This window comes from Rhipicephalus microplus, chromosome 8, assembly GCF_043290135.1.
Source record: "Rhipicephalus microplus isolate Deutch F79 chromosome 8, USDA_Rmic, whole genome shotgun sequence".
NCBI lineage: Eukaryota > Metazoa > Arthropoda > Arachnida > Ixodida > Ixodidae > Rhipicephalus > Rhipicephalus microplus.
In genome coordinates, this window is record NC_134707.1 from 89,867,173 (window position 1) to 89,890,102 (window position 22,930).

The following is a 22,930-nucleotide window of genomic DNA, read 5'->3' on the forward strand; positions in this document are numbered from 1 at the left end:
ACTACGCGATCAGACAAGCAAAGCATAACAGTGTGTTTTGAAATTAATATACAGTGGTGTGCAGCAGTCTTAGATGACGACAATGATTTTCGTGAAACAGCGAGGCCCTGAAAGTTGTCAAGAAATACCTCTGCTTAGGACAGGTACTAACATCAGTTTCTAAGCATGAAGTTCTTGTAACTTGAAGCAAAAGAAACGGGTTGAAGGAACGTCACAGGTATTTTGGATTGTTATAATATATATATATATATATTTATTTATTTATTATAATTCATCGCGACGAAAGGGGCTTCCACACTCGGATTTTACATCATTCGCTCTTCTTCCAGCCATTCATCTGTCGTGCTATAGTTCCTTTGAGTCTGTTCCTCCTCGTCTTTGCAGATCGTTCTATTTACAGTGCAGTTTGAGTTGTACGGCTTGTAAATTATTCTTTGGGGGCAGAGGGTTAAGAAATGGGCTTGACAGTATACTTCAGGTGGCGTGTTGTTGGGGAGTGGTCCCGTAACGTACATGGACGTCAATGTTTCAACTGCAAATAGAAACAGTTGACGCAGCTGCAGTTACTTCACTCACGCGCCATTTAGCATTCATCAGTTACAACACGGGGTCTCATTTACAAATTCAAGGAAACATTTAGAAATGTCGAGCTATATGATACGTTATTGCTGCCAACTGTTTACCCAAGAGATACGACTGGGAAATAGTTCGAGCGAAAAATAGTGTTACATTAGCTGATATTTTCATTCGTTTCATTACACACAGCTAAAGTTTCTAACAAATGACTCAGAGTCAATCAGTCAGTCCAAAAACCCTATTTTAAATTGCCGGGAGAGTTCGATATTCGCAAAAGGGTTGGTCGGCTGCGGTCCACACCTACGTTGGAATGGGAAGGGTGGATCCCTCTTCCAAACAGTGGTCCCGATAGACAGCCCGGATATGGACCTTTATTCCGGATAGAAACCACACAAGCATACGTACTAAAGCCGCTGGCGCTCGTCATACTTTCATGAATAATGTGGCTTTGCGGAAAGTGTCCATATCATGTTTTGAGAGGAGTTATTTTGTCAGCTGCAAATATTTTTAGGATGTGATCTTCCTACTTGCAAGCAGGCAGGTGATGTTTTTATTGCCACGAACGAAACAATAGAGACCACTACGAATTGACGTCTTGCTCGTTTTTTCACCAGGAAGCAGTGTTTTCTTCTTTCTCCACTTTCAAGCGATTTCACGCTACAGTTGATGGCTCATACCCATTATCTATGGCGTTATTCCCTCTCTTCGAAAAGCATCACCTCAATGCTGGTTATGAGCGCTGAAAACAAATGAGGAGGAAAAGATGCTACCATGTAATATAACAACTGCGTCGTAAGGCAAAAAATGGCTGATATCACAAAAGTACTCAATAAAGAAAGGAGTTAGGACAAAAGACACATCAAAAAGAAACAAAAGTGACAAAAATAGTCATTGCATGGTAATTCTGCCCACGTTCGATTGACGACGCGAGAAATATGGCTTGAGCCTTGACACATGCACCACATCACTTTGTGGAAACTGACGAGAACGTCTTGAGGTAGCCTCAGGGAGAACTAAGTATGTAACCTCGCTGAGTCGGCGTAGAACTTTGTACGGGCCGAAGTAGCACCGCAGCAACTTTTCAGAGTGACCACGCTGTTTGACAGGGGTCCACACCCAAACTACATCACCAGGTTGGAAGGTAACCTCTCGGTGTGTAACGTTGTAGCGGCGTGCGTCGGCAGATTGGCGAGCCTCAATACGGCGTCGGGTGAGTTGACGGGCCTCCTCAGTGCGCTGAGCGAACAAGGCAGCGTCCGCGTTGAGCATGCCCAGGTTGTTCGGAAGGAGCACTGCGTCGAGCATCGTAGTAACCTCTCGACCACTAACTAGGCGAAATGGGGTGAAACCTGTGCTCTCTTGGACTGCTGTATTGTAAGCAAAAGTTACGTAAGGGAGTATATCGTCCCAGTTCTTGTGATCAGCGGCCACATAAATTGACAGTATATCTGCAATGGTCTTGTTCAACCGTTCAGTGAGGTGAATCCGTTTGTTTGGGGGTAATAACCCGTGGTTTTCCTATTTTCTGTACCATTTAGTCTAAGCACTCCTTGAAGCATCTCTGCGGCGAAAGTTGTCCCACGATCAGTAATTATCACAGCATGCGCTCCCTCACGAAGTACGATGCTGGTGACAAAAAACTGGGTGATTTCCGCTGCGGCAGCTTTGGGCGGGGCCTTTGTTTCACTGTAACGCGTTAAATAATCGGTGGCGACCACAATCCACCGATTTCCAGACGAAGACATTGGAAGCGATCCGAGCAAGGCAGTGCCAATTTGATGGAATGGTGTTTTTGGCCTGGCGATAGGCTGTAGTAGTCCTGCGGTCGGGCAGGTGCAGTATTATGGCGTTGGCAGTCGCGGCATGTGCGGACGTACTGCTTGTCTGTCTTCGCAAGGCATAGCCAGTAGTAGGAGTGGAGGATTTTTCCAAGGTACACGTGTAGCCAAGGTGTCCGGATGATGGTTCGTCGTGTCAAGCATGTAAAATATCGTCATGAAGCGAGGTCGCGGCAACCAGTAAGTAAGTAGCGTGGGTATGGCCGAAATTTTCCTTATAGAGGACTCCATGCCTGATGTAGAACGAGGCCACAAACGTGCGAAGTTTCGAGGAAGACTGCTTTTTCGGCCTTCAAGGTAGTCAATCAGCGGGCTTAGCTTCATGTCGTGACGTTGTCGTTGAGCCAAGTCAGTTGCTGATACAGAAGAAAGGAATGTATCGTCCTCTTCAACGTCCACGTTCGTACTTCTAATTGGCGCACGTCAGAGACAGTCAGCATCGGTGTGTCTGTGTCCTCACTTTTGAATGACTGTAGCGTCAAATTCTTGCAGCCGAAGGCTGCACCGTTCCAGACGGCCGGAAGAATCTTTGAGGTTGGCGAGCCAGCGTAAAGAATGGTGGTCGCTAACTACCATGAATGGTCGACCATATAAATAAGTCCGAAACTTTGTTATAGCCCTAATAATGGCTAAGCAATATTTCTCTGTTGCAGAGTAGTTTTTCTCCGCGGATGATTGTGTTCGACTTGCATAGGCAATCACGTGCTCTACGCCATTTTGCCACTGAACCAATACAGCTCCAAGTCCGACGTTGTTGGCATCCGTGTGTAGCTTTGGGGCAGCGTTGTCGTCAAAGTGACCGAGTACAGGTGGGGCTTGGAGATGGCTTCGTAGCGTTTCAAAGGTGTGATGCTGATGCTGAGCCAAAACAAATAGTATGCCGTCTTTTGTAAGTTTATTTAGCGGTTCAGCGATTTTAGAAAAGCCTTTGACGAAGCGTCTGTAATATGCGCACAGTCCCAGAAATCAGCGTAGATCGCGCTTGTTCGTAAGGACAAGAAATGCGGCAACAGCTTTCGTTTTCTAAGGGTCTGGGTCTATACCGGCGTGGCTGACAACGTGACCAAGAAACTTACAGAGTCACAGAGTTTACAGAGTCAGTCACAGTCACAGAGTTTACAGAGTCACGTGAAATGTACGTTGGCTCTGTAAAGGTTGTGTTATACACGATTCTACTGCCGTGTGAGCAGTCCCAGGTTGTTAAAACAGGGCGGTAACATAATGTTCGGCTGCAGGCACACATCGGTAAAGCGGGTAAAGGAATGGCGGGGTTTCTCACTGCCCACTGCATGAAATGTGGCTGCGTAGCATGTTTATAAAAATCTTGGCCCTACATTGCAATGACAATATAGCAATGATAATAAAAGCAGTAAAAATTGCAAAATCGACTCACTCAGCAAGGCACGAGTTGCGTTAGGGCAAAACAAATAAGTTGGAAATTTCCAAATTTTATGCGCGCACGCCATGTTAGGATGACGTTTGCGCTTAGCATTTGAAGCAAGGCTGTCGCGCAAAGCACGAGTGTGACACCCTTGCTTATATCAATTTTTCAAATGCAGTGGGACCTTTTTTTAGCATCATATTGCCACATGGTTTGCTTGGGTGAGATCGAAGATTGAAAGAGGACAAAGGCAATCTCTCTGAGCCACTGCTTGGCTAGTCGACTCAACGAGCCCATTGTATCAAGTTTGTCGTGAGTAACGTGACAAGACTGGTGGAGGGGCTGGGTACAACGTCTCACGATCCAGCCGATGCCCCAGACTCCGCCCAGCAGCCGGAACACAAGCCCTGCACCCGTGGACACTTCTGTTCATAGAGTAAGCCGCCGCCAACCAGGCCTACCGCCTGAGACCCCAACCGCTGACGCAGCGGCTATGACTTCGACACAAGATGCCGTGCAAGCTCCGACACCTTCCACGCCGATCTACTGCACCGTCCAGAACCCGCTCATGCCTAGCCCCTTTCCCGGAGAGCAGCATGAAGATGTTGACGACTGGCTGAGGGAGTTCGAACGTGTCGCAGCGATCAATTACTGGGATGATGCCGCGAAGATCCGGAACGTGTACACTTGCCTAAAAGACGGTGCCAAGGCGTGGTTTTTGAAAAAAGATGATGTTCTGACATCTTGGCGCGAGTTCCATCGTCGCCTCCTGAAGACCTACAAGAGTCCCGACCGCCGCAAACCGGCGGAGCGTGCACTACAATCACGCATCCAGATGCCCAACGAGACCGTCTCGATGTACGTCGAGGACATGACGTGGCTTTTCAAGCGAGCGGATCCTGCTATGGCAGAAGAAAAAAAGTTGCGCCACCTCATGCGTGGTGTGAAGGAACAACTTTTTGCTGGTTCGGTGCGTAGACCCCCCAAAAGTGTTTCTGAGTTCCTTACTGAAGCGGCAACAATGGAGCGAGTACTGCACCAACAGGCTGCCCTGTTTGAACGTCAAGTGAATGCTGCCTCAACTCCCGAACTTTTCGCCACCCCTGGGAGCAAGAGCCCCGAATGGATTCGCGAGATCATCCGATCTGTCGCCCGGGAAGAAATGGAAAAGATGTACGGTACAAGGCAAATCGATGTTGGTTCTATCACCAGTATCATCCGTGACGAGGTCCAGCAGGTGCTGCACGCCCATCGTTTTCCGCCCATGTCGGTTGATCCGGAAACGGCTCCTGTGTCTACTGACAGTTGCCGTCGTACGTACGCGGAAGCCTTGCGATCTGCCACTCCTCTTTCTGGTCAAGGAGTCCCGACCCAGCCAGTGCCGCACGTCCCGATCCAGACAGTGCCGCACGTCCCGATCCAGACAATGCCATACGTCCCGATCCAGGCAATGATGCCGTCAGTCGCGATTCAGTCAGCGCACACTGATTTGGACATCGATAGTCACTGTGCACCGACGCGCAAGTCTGATCTCTGGCGTAAGCCAGACAGACGACCCCTCTGCTATCATTGCCGTGAGGCTGGTCACATTTATCGCAAAAGCCCATACCGGCAACTTGGACTGCGCGGATTTTCCGTCAATTCCCCTCGTCCCCGAATTGGTCAAAGGCCAAGGGATATCGAAGTGTATCTCGCGCAACAGCGTGCACCCTTTACACGACGGCAATCGCGGTCGCCATCTCCGAGGAGACCCGCAGCCACTGGGCCACGTTTCGGGGTGACGGCACGGGAACGCTCCCCAAGCCCTCGTCGGGAAAACTGAAGGCAGCGGCCTTCGGGGGCAAGGTCGCTGGGACTCAAAGTGCGGAAGACCTCCCATCGACGCTTGCACGCAACGCCGAAGGCATTTCGTCAGAGAATAATTGCAGTACCGAAGAAACGCCGACATCTACATCTGAACCTAGTGACCGCGTGTCACTCGACATACCTGTGCTGATTGACGGTCTTCATGTCAGTGCATTGGTAGACACTGGTGCAGACTATTCGATTATCAGCGGGAGGCTAGCGAAAGATCTCAGGAAAGTGATCACGCCGTGGAATGAAACGCGAATTCGAACAGCTGGAGGACACGTTGTAACACCGCTGGGTCGCTGTACCGCAAGAGGGAAAATTCGTGCGTCAACGTTGTGCTCAGCTGCCTCGTTCTTCGCGACTGTTCGCGTCAGCTGATTATCGGCATGAACTTCCTTCGGGAATACGGTGCCATTATAAATCTCCGTGAGCGCATCGTGACCTTCTCGACTCAAGGCGCAACAGATCGAGACGCTGAAGACTGCCGTAGACCTGCGCTGCGTGTTGCTGACGACAGTGTGACGCTGCCACCTCGAGCAACTGTTCCCATCGAAGTCACTTGTGAAGATTTCCAAGACGGCGACGTGGTGGCTGAAAGCAACGTATCACTTCTGCTGCTCCAAAGTGTATGCGCCGCCCGAAGTGTTGTGCGCATCCGTGATGGACAGTCAACGATACTAGTAACGAACTTCAATTACGAGCACCGGCATCTTTTCCGCGGAACCACCCTAGCTTATGGAGACACTGTTGCCGACGTCACTGAATGCTTTGCGTCCGAGGAAACGCATGAGGTTGAGGAATTTCTTGACCGCATCGACATTAATTCGACGCTGTCAGGCGAGAGAAAGGCTGCACTCCATGACCTTTTAAGGGAGTTTCGATCTTGCTTCGCCTCTTCTTCTAAAGTCCGTCAAACACACCTCACGAAGCATCGAATTATTACCGACGATGACGTCCGCCCCATCCGGCAGCAGCCTTATCGCGTTTCTGCCAAAGAACGCGAGGCTATTCAGACACAAGTAAAAGAAATACACGATGACGGGATTATTCAACCATCCAGCAGCGCTTGATCTTCGCCAGTCGTTCTAGTGAAGAAGAAAGACGGAACGCTGCGATTTTGTATTGACTACAGGAAGCTTAATAGCGTCACAAAAAAAGACGTCTACCCACTTCCACGGGTTGACGACTCCCTCGACAGGTTACGACGCGCGAAGTATTTTTCGTCCACCGATCTAAAGAGTGGCTATTGGAAATTGAAGTGGATGAACGAGACCGAGAAAAAACCGCGTTTGTGACACTAGACAGACTTTACGAATTCCGAGTTCTTCCCTTCGGCCTCTGTTCTGCACCAGCCACTTTTCAGCGGATGATGGACACAATTCTCGCTGGCTTGAAGTGGCAAAGCTGCCTTGTCTACCTCGATGATGTGGTCATGTTTTTCCAGAGCTTCGAAGAACATCTGAAGCGTGTGAAAAAGGTTCTGGAAGCCATTCGGACACTGGAACTCACGCTGAAAGCTCAAAAATGCCATTTCCGCTAGGAAGAGCTGAAATTTCTGTGACATGTCATTAGTGCGGATGGAGTGCGACCTAATCCAGACAAAACTGCTGCTGTCGCCGCCTTCCCTGTACCATCAGATAAAAGAGCAGTACGCCGTTTCCTCGGCTTGTGCGCGTATTATTGCCGATTTATCGCCAACTTCTCGAAGATAGCTGAACCTCTTACGCGACTCACCTGACATGACGTGCCCTTTACGTGTGGCGCAGAACAAGATACAGCGTTCACAGAGTTTCGACAGAGAATGCAAACAGCACTTGTTCTTGCCCATTTTGATGAGGACGCTGCTACAGAAATTCATACAGATGCCAGCAATCGAACTTGGCGCTGTCCTTGTACAACGACAAAGTGGCGTTGAGCACGTGATAGCTTACGCCAGTCGTACTCTTTCTCGAACCGAGACCAACTATTCTACGTCAGAAAAAAGAATGCCTCGCAGTCGTGTGGGCGACGACCAAATTTCAGCCCTACCTGTACGGTCGTCTCTTCAAAATAGTGACTGACCACCACTGGCTCTGCTGGCTGGCAAATCTCCGAGATCCATCCGGCCGTCTCGCATGGTGGAGTTTGTGTTTGCAGGAGTTCGATATTACGATTGTGTACAGGTTAGGGCGCAAACACGAAGACGCCGACGCGCTTTCTCGAGCGCCTGTGGGGAGCACTGTCAGGGGCTCCGAAGATGAAGATGCCTTTCTCGGAGCAGTTAGCGACTCCGAATTTATGTCAAAGCAGCGGGCAGACGACGAATTACGCCCAGTCATTGATTCCCTGGAAGACCGCAACTCTCAGGTCCCTCAACACATTGCTCGTGAACTGTCCTCTTTTTGTCCAAGAAGAGGCAATCTTTACAAGAAAAACGCCCGTGGTAGCGACAAAGCCTTCCTACTCGTTGTTCCTACCGACATGTGTGATGAGATCCTCCTTGCGTGCCACGACGAGCTCACGTCAGGACATTTGGGCTATTCGCGAACTCTCGCCAGAGCACGCCAACAGTATAACTGGCCGCGACTATCAACTAGTGTACATCAATATGTGAAAGGCTGCCGTGAGTGCCAGCGCCGCAAGACTCCACCTGTGAGACCCGCGGGCCTGCTCCAGCCGATCGCACCACCACGGACACCGTTTAACCTCGTGGGAATAGACCTTCTCGGGCCTTTACCTTTGTCGTCCTCTGGGAACAAATGGATTATAGTTGCGACAGATTATCTTACTCGTTATGCTGAAACAAAAGTGTTACCACATGGCATGGCCTCTGAAGTCGCGCAGTTCTTTGTGCAACAAATCGTCCTACGGCATGGTGTCCCTTCATGCGTGATTACGGACAGAGAGACAGACGTCAATTACAACACGAATGATAGAGGACATTTTTAAACTGAGCTGCACAAGTCATCGAAAAACAACGGCTTATCACCCGCAATCCAATGGACTGACAGAGAGGCTTAACAAGACCACAGCGGACACGCTGTCAATGTACGAAGATGTACAACACAAAACCTGGGACGAGATTCTTCCATACATTCCGTTTGCTTACAATACGGCAACGCAAGAAACAACGCGATTTCCGCCTTTGAAACTTGTTTATGGATGCAACGTGCGAACCATGCTCGATTCTATGCTTCCGTGCGAACAAAGCAATGAACTTGCTCGAGACGCTGAGCAATACACTCAATACGCCGAAGAAGCTCGTCAGCTAGATCGCATAAACACCCATCACCAACAAGATGCAGATGCACGACGTTACAACCTCCACCATCGAAATGTCACCTACCACCCTGGGGACCGAGTGTGGGTGTGGATCCCTGTCCGGTGACCAGGCTTATCTGAAAATCTCCTAAGCCGTTATTTTGGACCGTACAAGGTTCTTAGACGAGTCACAGATGTTACCTACGAGGTATTTCCGGACGGCGCAGCGTCTTCTCGTCGACAGCTTCGGCCCGAAACCGTGCATGTAGTTCGGCTGAAGCCCTACTTCACACAGTAGCCCTCCTTGTTTCACGTGCTACAACATGCCGAGACTTTGCGTTGCTGCTGCTGTTTGTGTTCTCCTGTGTTTTTATGCCTTTTATTTTTGCGCTTCGCGCAAGCGTTGACGAAACTTCCTCATTTGCGCTGCGGGTACTGGCACTCTCCCTCTTGAGGTTCTCTATATCTGCGTGTGTATGCCTTCATTTTTTATATTTACGAGCATCGAGTCGATGCTTTCAGGGAGGGGGGGGGGACTATTTCCACATAATTTGCTTGGGTGAGATTGAAGAGTGAAAGAGGAAAAAGACAATCTCTCTGAGCCGCTGCTTGGCTAGTCGACTCAACGAGCCCATTGTATCAAGTTTGTCGTGAGTAACGTGACAATATCTTGTGGGGCGTCTGTGCTTGAATACTGGCGGTATAGCTTCATTGCATGCACAATGCCGTTAAGCGAACAGCGACCCACAGAGGCTATGTGTAGCCAGAAACAAGCCTGGACCCGCAAAAACTTATGCCATGATAAAGCACGTTCATGACGCAGCTAAAGAGTGGCGCAGAAGTTTCACCTTCTTGCACGCCTTGTGGCCGTTTCACGTACCTCATTTAACCTGACCCAGGGCATCTCATAGCTATTTAGCATGAACTAACAATGAAACATTCGGTACCCCCGTTCGCTCACAAGTTAAGATGTTTTCCGTTATCACTGCGACAACCAGTGAGGAACCAGTGGCCGACCTTGCTTTCCGTCGACACCATTGACAGCACTAACCCCTCTGAATGGTTTTTTCCTGTGTACTAAGAGATGGAAGCATATGTCTTTGTGTTGATTTGATGGAAGCAAACAAAGCCATTGTGATTGGAAGCTTCCCGCTGTCGTAGACTAAATGCCCTAAGACACAGCCGTCACTTTTGAGCACTCAACACCGCCTCTGCACACCCTGAAGTTCTCCAGCACCCAAACATTAAGGACCACAGAGTTGTTATAACACACAAGGGCCTTTCAAGTGCATAGGACAATAAAGACGCTGTCGTCTATCTAGTCTCTCATGAAGCATGAGGACGCAATGCAGACGCGGTCAATATAAGCCTAAAATATATGCTCAAGAGTAGATTATATACATTGATAAGGTAAAAATAATCTAAACTACAGAAATATTCCAAAATAGGCAGAATAATAAGCCGATAATACCGGGAAACGCTTCTGAACCATTCGGCTGATACCTACAATGCGCAAAAAATCGCCACTTTTGGGCAAATTTGCGATCATAGAAAAAATGGCTTGGTTGCTCGTGCTGTGCCTTTTCTCAATTTTCGCAGTGTTGTAGCTAGAATAAACACAAGGAAAAAATGTTCGCGAAATTCCGCGTGTTGTTTACCTACCCAGGAACATTTTCTTTAAGTTTAAAAAGGTCTCTTTAGAATTGCATTTAGCTCAAGCAGCCTTTGGGGAGCACATAAATAGAATGCTACAAGCCTCTCAACATATTTTTTATATACATTGCTAATATGCATGCCAGAGGCTTGCTCGCTATTGAGTAGCCGTGAGATGGTGCAAATAGTTTGTTTTAAAATTATTTACTCTGCAAGAGAGGGCGCTTTGGTCGCAAAGCTGAGCAGATGTGCTCCGCATGAGCTCTGCAGTTTTCGCTAATTGTGTCAGGTTGATTGCTTCCGATCGGGTAGAAATCATCACTACAGTGTTCGGAAACATCCCCGGACTCGACGGATACCATTCTTAATCCGGTCCTCCAGACTCTTTGTCAATTGTGGACATTTTTATCACTTGGCCAACGTTGCATATAGCGGACTACGCCTAGGCTTAACATGGGTACGACCACGACGCGCTGCTGCGTCGACCGCCCGGCCCCGCTCGACGCCACGATGCTCGACTCCTCATCGCCGAAGATTGCATCCGCCTCATCGCAGCTCAACGTCGTTTTACACTACCATTTCACGGCTCTTGCTACGGAAGACATGGACTTTTGTGCTGGTGGCAACGGTAACGACACTACAATCACCGACACGATCAACGGCCAAGAGGTGCTGCCCAGCATTGGCCGCACCACTGTCGCATTTCGTGGCATCGTGCGACATCGTGGGATGCAAAACTGCTGGAAAACAAGCAACCCACCTTCTTATTAAGCCCCAGCTCAACGATACCACTCAAAGCAGCAAGTAAACTTCGCAATTAAAAAGTAAGCCACCGACTTGTTAATCTCCATCTCAATGACGTTAGCCAAAGCAGCAACTCAAGTTCGCAATTTAGTGAAGCTCAAGCAAAATGCATGATAGCAAGAATCACCAAAGCGCCCCTCATGCCACTGAAGTTGCCGCGGGAAGGGCAGAATATTGTAGTAGGAGCGCGAGGAGGGCTATGCCCAGAATGACTCGAAGTCGACATCGTAATGTCCGCTGTCATAACGGCAGCCAACGTTCCCAACACCATAGCGAAAGGAGATACAATGTGTACTTACCCCACGCGAAACATCATCGTGATCAGCACACCCGATGAAGAACGAGCATGGAACTACAACGTACGCTCCCTGCACATTGGGGGCCATAACTACGAAACGCTTGTCTACTGCAGCACGCCTCACGGCGCAGTGAAAGGTGTGGTTCATGGCATCGCAGTAGAGAACTCTTTTGAAGTTATGCACGAGAAAATCATTAAGCAAGCAAATCCGCAGGCCCTCAAGGCGCACCGAATTGGAAACACTACCTGGATCGTATTTTTTGTTCACAGGAACAAAGGTCTCCAACTACATAAAGCACGGCTCTATTATAGTAAAATGTGCTTTGTACAGACAACACCACAACGTGTGCAGAACATGCAGAAAAATCGGCCATCGGCCCAATATATATGCCTCACTCTGGAAACTGAGATCTGCTTTGCGTGTGGCGCCCCTAACCCGGAAGCAGACTACGTGGCACGGTGCACGCTACGTTGTAAACTGCGTAATGAACCCCATGCTATGGCCGCGGAAGAATGTACAAACAAGTACAAGGTGCCCTTTGTAGTTACTCAACGCAGATGGGAGCGCGGAAACGCGGGGTACGGTTTCATCGCAAGACTTTCCGAAGCTGCCACCGACACAACAGCAAGAACAGAAGGAAGCACATCTAATAAAGTCCTTAGCAACATCAACTTAGCAGATTCAACGTACAGTGGGAATCGATGATATGCGAAGCACGAATGAGGAAGGTTGATATGCAACTTTAAAATCAGCACAACGTTACAAAGCGCAGATAAAATATGCCGTACACGACCTCTATGTCATGATCATCATGCTTGGACGTTTTAGTTACCTTCTTCATCGATTCACGTCATGTAATACGAAATTTGGTGTATGTGGAGCTCGCGAAATGGCCGTGAGCGCATCATGAGCGTGGTACGTTGTCGTGTTCTTACATGACACGCATGTCATCATTATCATGTTTGCACCAGTCATATACCTTCGTCATTCATTGACCTCTAAGCACAAAATTGGAATATGTGAAGCTAGCGAAACGGTGGCTAGCGCCTTATGAAGGGCCCAATATACTCCGACGTAACGTTGACACACCCGCACGCTGGGCGCAGCGACGCCACGCTAGCAAAACGTGAGCACGCGCGACCAACATCTTTCCGCGGGACCCGGCGGAAACCAGCGCGAAATGCGACATGCTGGGGCATGCTGCATTTCGCGCTGATGACGTAACCCAGACAGCACTGTGTCTGCCTCTCTTCATGAGGGAGGGACACCCGACGCGCTACCACGCGCATGCGTCAAAGCAACGCGGTGTGGCGCAAATGGGCGTCTGGCGTGGTATCGTCGGTGTGAAATAAACGCCGGAGTGCGCGCGCATCAGGTCACATCGAAGTGTATTGGCGTCTTAGGTATGGCATGTAGTCCTGTTCTTGATGACACGTGCGCCTCTCAAGACTATCATGTTTGCACCAGTCACATACCATTGCCATCCGTTCATGTGACGTAATAATAAATTTGGCATATTGAACGTAGCAAAACGGCTGCGAGTGCATCATGAGCGTAGCGTGTAGTCATGATGTTACATGGCAGGTGCTTCATGATTATCATGTTTGCGCCGGTCAAATACCCTCGTCATTCATTGACATCCCGCAATACAGAACTTAATATATGTGAAGCAAGTGAAACGGCCGCGAGCGTATCATAAGAGTGGCATGTAGTCATGTTGTTAAATGACACGCATGTCATGATTTCCACGTCACGGTCTGTTGCTTGTGTTCGCCATGTAGTGATGCCATACAACATCAGTTTTGCAATATAACATGCGTATGAAATCACAGCAATAGCAGCAAGACCATGAAATGTAAGTATAGACTAGTCATTTATGCTTTTCATATAATCATGCTATGCTATACCAGTTTTTGGTATTTATACCATTATCGAAACGGCCAAGAGAGCCTAAAGTGCCAGGAGGATAGATAGATAGATAGATAGATAGATAGATAGATAGATAGATAGATAGATAGATAGATAGATAGATAGATAGATAGATAGATAGATAGATAGATAGATAGATAGATAGATAGATAGATAGATAGATAGATAGATACGCTCCAAGTCACCAAAGTTCGCTGAGAATTGCTTCGCCTTTAAAAAGACGCAGCTGCTCGAGAAAGTGGAACAAAAGCAGGAAATGCTTGGAGAGCTGCGGCTGAGGCTTCGACGGCGAGCACAGTGTGAATATGAATTACAACCACAGCAGTTAGCAGTGACCGGGCGTGGTGAGAGGTAGGGCACAGGAAATCACCCGTAAGCGGCAAACCGCAATCCGCTCAACCACGTTGCTCAAAGGAAAGACATCATCCAGTCCATACACGACGTAAACGACAAGCTCAAGCGATGCATCGCTGAACAGAGAGATGAAATACGAGAGATGTACGCAAGTTGAACCAACACATCAATTCACAGCAGCAGAAGCAAGAGCAGGCAACTCCGACACGAACGCCACAGGCTCAACCAAGACCTCCAACGCCAAGAGAAAATAACACAAACTCCGCCATGCAGGGTACAAGCCTCCAATTACCACAGAAGCTAAAAGTGCGGAACCCAAAATGACTGATTCTGCTAGGACGAGCGAAATGGCAGCCAGGAAGAGAGCTGTCGATTATGCACGTGAACAAAGAGTTAACGCTAGGCTGGACAGAATAGAAAGACGTCAAGGTCTACTAGAGCGGACCATGAAGGCCAACTACGAAATCCTGAACTAAGCCATCAACGCTACTAACAATCGTCTCGATCCTACCCATGCACGCCTCGACACGCTGGTGACACCCATACACGACATGTCGTCTACCATGCAAGGCATACAGACCAAGCTGTATGTACTAATACACGTGCTTACGGCGTCAGGCCTAATCAGCCAACAAGCCTTCCTCAACAGCTATAGTGGACGGGGCAACGGCAACAGGCTTCGCTAACCACATAAACATAGCACGGACACAACAGCACCATCTCCTCACATGGCAATGAATACTCAGTGACATAGATGAGAGAAAAGCATCGGTACAACAGCACATACAGCAAAGCACCAAGAGACACGACGTTTTAATACTAGAAAGAACGCACAGTGAAACCCTACCGACGCTACTAGGGTAGATTCTTTGCGAAGCCCCCAGCGCACGAATAGTTGAAAAAAAAACGCTAAGCAGGGTGTCTGCACCTTTGTAAAGAAGAATCGAACCTCAATAGAACACTAGCAGCTCTCCAATTGTGCCATCGAGCACACCACGACCATAATCGTCACCGGGAAGCGCAAGCGCCATGAAAACACTTTTATAATCAACGTGTACAGCGATTCCGCGCTCTTGTGCACAAAGTGCAAGAGCTCGCGGGCTTCAACGTAACCCTACTGCGTGAATACTTCAACGCTCAACATACGGAATGCAGGTATACATAAGCGACGACGTAGGGTCACAGCCTGTACGACGAAACAATGAACGCAAGTTACCAACTGCTAAACAACCCCAACGTACCAAGAATATATGGAACGTCGTCACAGCAAGACGAAAATCCGGACATCGCTTTCATAAAAATAGCCTTGACACTGCGTGGAGTCACGGGGTGGCACGCCAGGGAGACGTTGGGGAAGCGACTACTGCATGCTCAAAATTGCAAAAGCCGCCGCAGAGGGCACGCAAAAGCACACCAGCAGTAATTTGTTGACTGGCATGAATGCAGAAAGAAATTAGAAGGCAACACTTCGAACACCCTCGAAGACGTAGAATCGTGGACAAACATGTTGACCGCTACGACCCAAGAAGCCACTCAGACGATGGAAGCGGAGCCAGCAGCTACAATGCTCGACAGCAGACCAGCCCACATTATCCAAGCTCGCAACTCGATGAGACGGTGCTGAAAACACAGCAGAAAGACGGTGCTGAGACACAGCAGAAAGCTACGAAAACATATAGCATAACAAAATGAAGACATCGAGCATCAAAGCGCAGTCCTCTACAAATAGCAATGGCACGCGGTGTATGAAGGAGACGATGTTCAACTACACAAAGGCAAGACCTGGCGCCTGCTACACCACTTGCTCAACGATCAGACAACCAAGGAAGCTCAGCATTACTTGCTGGACAAGAACATTCGCAAAGCCGTCAAAAAAAATTGGAAAGGCTGAGGTTCAATAACACCTGGACGCCACGTATTTTTCTGTAACGCCAACAGACCGACTCCACAGCTACGAAGAAGCTGCCATAGAGATACTGGATGTCGACATCGAAGAATGGGAAATTCGACTAGCGTTCTACAGACAATTAAGTGCAAATCAGCGTCCGGACCAGACCACGTTACCAACAAGGCATTGAGAAACTTGAACGACACGGCAATCAAAGCCCTGAATAAGTATTACAACCAGTTCTGGTGGACGGGCAAGCTGCCGCAACAATGGAAGACCGCTAAAACGGTCCTAATCACCAGACTGGGCAAAACGCCCACCGTAAACAACCTGAGACCTATCTCTCTCACGTCGTGCTTCGGCGAAGTGCTGCGACACATTCTATTCAACAAATGGCAATGGTATTTTGAGGACTCCAACATGTGTCTACATGCAATGCTGGGGTTCCGGGCCAAGCTGTGCCCCCCGGATGCCATGCTGTCACTCAAAAACGAAATCGTGGACAGACAGTTTCCCACGTTTCACAACGGTGCAGTGCTCGGGCTCGATTTTCAGGGAGCATTCTACAGCGTACACCACTCGGCTATTCTTTGGCAGGTGTCCTACGTCAACGTGTGGGAGAGGTTGTTCAGTTACATCAAACATTTTCTAACCCATCGCCTCATGCGGTTTGAAGCAGGAGAACTGCTACTACCACCATTCAAACAGCTGGAGAGCGCGGGGACCCGCAGGGCTCGCTGATCTCTCTTCTGTTGTTCAACCAAACTATGATAGGCATAGTAAGAAAATTTGAACGTGTTAGAAACATCAAGTACACGATCTATGAGGACGACATAATCATGTGGTCAACGGGAGGAAGGAAAAACCAGATTGAGGCAGGCCTCCAAGAAGCCATCATCGCCGCAGAACACATACAACCTACCGGACTCAAATGTTCACCAACCAAGTCAGAACTGCTAGTGATCTCACCGCATCGTGCGCGAAGCCCGGCAACGCAACACATCAACGTGACAACCTAAGATGGAACGCCGACACTGCATGTGTCGATGCTCGGAGTTTAGCGTCTGACGCTCCAAGGTCTGAACGGCACCAACGTGACAGTACTCTGGTGCTGGTGATCCCGGACTGCCACACGATCCTCAACGACTCGAAGTGGGCAATAGTTCACTTTGCAACATACAATGTGCATGGACTCACCGCAAGAGTATCTTTTACAATAACAAGACGGGAAACCAACGTTACCGTCAAGTGGTTCCCTGTGCACGCATGAGAGCTCGACGTGGGCCCAAACCGCAGCTGGGAGGCAGATACAGAGGCACACGCGCTAACTAGCCGTGGGTCTCCGTCAACACATTCCTCGGAGCCGGACTGACTCAATGCCGAAGACAAAGAATATTTTACCACAACCTATGGCAACGTTCTGCAGTAGTACAGAACGAGCAGATGCCTCTACACAACGCCTCAGCGATACCTACGACGCAGTGAAGCAGCCACACTACGACAGTTCCAAGTTCAAGCCATATGAATCCCGGTCTAGGCAAAGCGCGTCTGCCTGGAGGTATACATTAGAGATAAATGCCAACAGTGCAAGGTGCGAGCCACACAGAGGCACTTCTGAGACGGCACACCACCGCCGGCTAACCAAGAAGCGATGCCAACTAACATCACCAAAATCATGAACCAAGAGCCAAGCAATCAAAGAAACGTGGTCTGGCACATGCTTGACATCCTGGAACGCCAGTGGCTGAAAGCGGCATCTCCATGGGTTCAAGGCAAGTAGGTTGCTGCTCCGGGACGTCCGAGCACGCTGAAGTCTTTCTTTAATTCCTGTACCTACTCGCCCTTATCCCGTATCAAAAATAAAGTGATTTCGCTCACTTACCCTGTTAATATCTCGCAGCCGTGGGTATGCACGCCTTTGATGTGTGTCTTGACTGATGATGCTTGGTCGCCTATGCTCACGCACTTAATTATCTCATGAAGAGAGAGCTTGTTGTTTTTGCACCGAAAAATTTGCATTGAAACAATATACTGCGGAAAGGTTCCTTTGCTAACTTACGCGGCTCAGTATGGGAAAGGAGTGAGCTAGTGTCTAGAAGGTTCGAAGAACAGGTACTTTGTTGCGCGCAGGGAATACATGCCCCATAATTCTCAGACAAAGGAGGACACATGAGAAGAAAACACAAATATACACAGCACGAGCGCGTTTAACGTGTGACAGCTAGCTCGCGCATGGCTGATTGCTTCTTTTGTGCGTCTTCTCTGTGCATGACCAGGGCTCTGGAGATGTCGACCCTGTAGCCTTTTTTGTGCATAACACTCGACATTGTCGCTGTCGCATTCATTGTCTCACTGTTCTGGTGAAACTGTGTTTTTTTACCGTGAAAATTTTAATGAGATCACAACATGGGAGACGCGCGGTGCCGTAGTTGTCCACCGTCGTTTATGTTCGCAAACTCTACTCAGGCAAGCTTGGAACCGGGAAAGGACTCGCGTTATTATGAATAATAAAGCGTTTTATAACAGCAAAGGAATACCCAAGTGCCACGCAATGTGAATCGCGTAGCGAGTGGGTCATCCTATGCTCCAACACAATACAAAAGCTTGTTCTTCATCACCTATTCATTTTGGCATATGCCCGATTCAGGCTCCATTCTTTATCGTCGTCAGCCACTCAGTGCAACACAAAATTCGCACCCAATTTGTTGCAAATGCTTAGTGAACACTTGAATAAATAAATTATGAATATTTATGGCAGAGCTAGTACCTAGTGAGTGTGATTCTAGCATTTACCTAAAAAGTGTTTAGTCCTAAAGTGTTTAGGCATAAAGTGTTTTGGCATAAAAGTGTTTAGGATATAAAGACTGGCCTCTGATAGGCCAGTCTTTATGCTTTCGCTTTGACTGTGGTGTGCATTCCACGAAAAACTGTCTCTTTTTTAGATGAGCAGCAGCTGTTTGACTGGCCTGTGTAACTCTGTCCCTCCATCCGGACCGCTCCCCTCACCGCAGGTGCTGGAGCTCATGCCTTCCTAGCAGTGTGCGATGATGTCTTTGTCCCTTGGTTGCCACGAACAAAGAGTGGGCTCCCTCGCCACTAGTCAGCTCTCTCTCGCTTCACCCTCACCACACTCTAAGCCGAAAAGGGCGAAAGTGGGGTATGTCATTGGTCTTTTAGGAGACTAAATGAGCGCCACAGGTCATTGGTCTTTTAGGAGACTAAATGAGCGCCACAGATTTTGAACTAATTTGACTTAGTGCAGGAGCAAGTGCTAGGGTTCAACTGTTAGCCCCGAGCACTTACTCCACTTGGTTTAAATGTTGGTCCTCGTAGAATGCTCCAGTGGGACTTACACTTGAACCGTCTGAATGTATGGCAAACAAACTGGCGTCCCTGCACAAGTGAAGTATATTTTATGTTTATTCTAATTTATGCAGCGCCTAAGCACGCCGTATATTGGGAATCCAACACACACACACACACGCTTGCACACACACACACACACACACACACACACAAACACACACACACATACACACACATTATTGTTTCAAAGTAAATGACCGCAAACACTGACCACCCACGCTACACCACAAGGAACGAACTACCGCATAAATATAGCACAGTATTTTACCCTCTCATGTAGTGCCAGTCGGCGACGTTTGCTGGAGGCAATATTTTCTGTGAAAGACTTTGTATGCGACGTTTCTTTCGCGTGTGCCGGCAATGCACTCACACCGGTAGGCAGCTTGATACCGAAGTCGTACGAAACCTACTTTTTCTATAAATCTATTTGAAATTGTGGCTGGTGACTTAGCGATACACGACCGCTGACGAAGAGCTCACTTTTATTAGCGCTGTAATTGTTCTTCGTAGTTTTAATTCAGCACAATAAAGCGAAAGAGCTCACTTTTATTAGCGCTGTAATTGTTCTTCGTAGTTTTAATTCAGCACATTAAAGCGAGTTAACCGCATTTCCCATGATAGAAGACTTTCACTTCTTTTCGGCCCACCCGTGTCGCTTTGGTGAAAACGTGAGGACGCTTGCTGTGGGCACTGACTGTGCGTTTAAGTTGTCTCTCATAGCACTTCTATCTGTTTCACACTGCCTCACTTTCACAGTGACGTATAACTAATATAAATTCGTTTTCGTGATAGCTGACCGGGCCGAGAATCGCAGTGCAGCATCGACAGAAGGTGATCGCGGCACCGTCAACCTTCACGTGGGTCCCTTAATTGCCGGGCATTTGCGAATGACACGCACTGTCAAGAATTTAGTCCTTGTTGAACGAACCAGTCGTCTATTGGTTTAACGACTGCAGTTAATGCAACTTTGCCAAATTTCGGCTTAGAATGCACCGCTCGCAACGCTCGAGCCCACTAACATGGGCATCATCTCAACCACGCCAACTCTCTTCATCTGTCACCGAAAAGAAGCCGCGAACCAACAAGGCGCGTGCCTCGAGAATCTCACGGCGCCAACTATGTGGAGTGCGCGCAGATGCTTGCCACGTAATTGCGCCGACGGGCGGGATGCCATCGTGGCATGTTTTCTGCAAATGTGCGCGTACCGTTCCCAGATGTCTCCGGCATTGCGAAGGTTAGTGAAGCGGATCTCACTCGCGAATGGCAATGTCAACGCCGTTGAGGTGCGAATAAAGGACACCGACCATAGACAGCACGCGATGATGATTATGGTGCAACAATGTAGTTATGAAAAAAAGAGAAAAAATGTCATGGGTGATTTCCCCATTCCAGGACACCAGTGGCCGCTGCAGCTCGCCGGGCTTGATCCCGGAGACCCTGTAATGGCCTCTACAGATGGTCAACAGATAGGAACTATGAGGAACCCGCAAAACCGGTTATAATAATGAAGCTCTACAAAAAGGCTAATTAACAAATGATATGCTAAATACGCTACAAACGTTTCTTACAGATTATATAAATACAAGACTAGAGAGTCATATTTACAGAGCCCAAGGCTCGTTACCTTTACTTAACTACGACGTCGAGTCATGCGGCTCGTCCCGTCTGCGAAGTTCGTTGCGTCGATGGTCCCGGCCGTAAGCTGCACCGTCGGGTTCCTACGGTGTCCGTTCCCCACAGCGTGGGGTCCCCACTACGGCTGTACCGCTTGTCGTTCTTGGTGCGCTGCCTACGGAGCCTAGCTGTAGGCCATCTGGTGCATCACAATGGGGTTGCAGATGCTGAACCGAACTGATCGTGAAGGCTGGGGCACGTTGTGCCTAGGAGCTGTGCTCGTGGGATTTCGGCAAACACCGTGCCCCTTCGACCCCTCGTCCGCGTACGTCTGCGTTTCAAGACCCCGCGCCTCCGTCTGTCTCGGCAACGTCGTTGCTTGCGCTCTCCCTCCTTCCTCTATGTTTCTAATTTATTTTTAAATTAGGCAATTTAAAAATAAATTAGGCAATACACAGCCATCCCGTTCTCAAGAAACGACGCAGCTACAAGACTTCGTTCGCTTGCACGTGACCTCACACTGGTACAGTGGAACTCAACAGACTTCACAAACCCGTGCCTGCATAACTTGGATCCCGATCTGCAGCTTCGTCTTCTTCCATGGATATCTCGAGCTGAAGAGACTCTTCTATGCCGCCTGTGGCTTGGAGTTACCTTCACGAACGCATACTCTTATCTCATTGGAATGGCCAGCTAGCCTACATGCACTTACTGCACCTGCGAAGAAACCATCGCGCACCTTCTGTGTGAGTGCACCCATTTCAACGCGCAAAGACAAGAACTTACTGCAGCTCTGGATAGACTGCATGATCGTCCTTCGTCGGAACAAAAGATTCTGGGTCATTGGCCGAGCCCATCCGCAGCCCAGAAGGCTTTGAAAGCTTTGCTGCGCTTTTTGCGGACAACTGGCCTCAGAGACAGACTTTAGTGTCTTATACTCTTTGATGTTGCCTTTCCTCTGTCGTATTTTTTTGTAACTTCTCTCTCTCTTTGCAAAATTTCTTTTTAACATCTTTCATTCCTCTCACCGCTTTCCCAAGCACACGGCAGCCAGCCGGTCTAAGAACTGGCTAACCTCCCTGTCTTTCCGCTTAAACTTTCTCCCTTTAAATTAGGCAAGCGTTATTCAGATCACACAGGCGTCCCTTCGTCGTCCTCTTCTTCATATTTTGACATATTCTTATGACATACGCCCCCCTTATAAGACTTTTTCTTGAAAAACTGCTCTGAACGTTCCAAGAAACTACGTGGCCCTTGTTTATTATAGTTATGTCCTCTCGATGCACGTCACCGGCGCACTCACATCACACCACATTCGCTAATCACTTCAACACATATCACTGGTGTTCTACCATAACATTACGTCACATGTATCGCTCCATGCGTTTGAAGTTCATAGTATCTATACTAACACGATTCCACTGTACTCATGTCACAACACCCTTCACCACCAATGCAATTACTACAACAGTTTCTACCACAATAATGACTGCATCAACGATTCTTACTTCTTGTATCCTTCAATTTTGCGAGTTTATGCTCATAAAGTCTGCACCCACACTTTCTTTTATCTTCCCTTATTCGATGCGAAAGCTATATTCTTGTAGCGCAAGGCTCCAGCGCATCACTCGAGCATTTGTTAACTTTGCTTTCTTTAAGTACTCCAAGGGCTGATAATCAGTTTGTACTTTGAAATATCTCCCGTACAGATAAATATGAAACCGCTTTACGGCCCAGACCGGAGCCAGACATTCTTTCTCCACTCTCGAGTAATGCTGTGCTCGCTCCGTCAAGCGCGTGCTTGCATAGAAAACTGGATGTAGCATACCGTTATTTTCTTGTAGCAGAACAAACCTGTGCGCTTTTTTACGATGCATCGGTGCGTAGAGGAAATTTTTGTTCTAAATTTGGCACTATTATAAGTGGATTTCCAGGCATGCGTTGCTTGAGGATCTCCAATGCGAACTCCTGCGCTTTCGTTTATTCAACTGTGTCGTTGGCACTTTTCTTCGTGAGCTCAACCAAAAGATCAGGGGCCGGATTCACAAAACTCACTTACGAAAACATTTTTGCGCAAGAGAAATTTTGTTGCGTAAGTCGATTCACGAAACGAAAAAACGTCGTAAGAGGCCATAGT

The 22,930-nt window shown here is 48.4% G+C and overlaps 1 protein-coding gene across 3 annotated transcripts in view; it reads right to left on the minus strand.

Annotated features, from left to right (window-relative positions):
• Nucleotides 1–220: 220 nt before the first annotated feature.
• The window catches only part of LOC142768653 (uncharacterized), a 136,434-nt gene continuing 113,724 nt past the window's right edge, over nucleotides 221–22,930 (minus strand). For all 3 annotated transcript variants that reach the window (XM_075870670.1, XM_075870669.1, XM_075870668.1), the window contains one exon: nucleotides 221–532. In XM_075870670.1, the coding sequence (XP_075726785.1) occupies nucleotides 306–532 (227 nt within the window). In that variant the 3' untranslated portion in view covers nucleotides 221–305. The remainder of the gene's footprint in view (nucleotides 533–22,930) is intronic.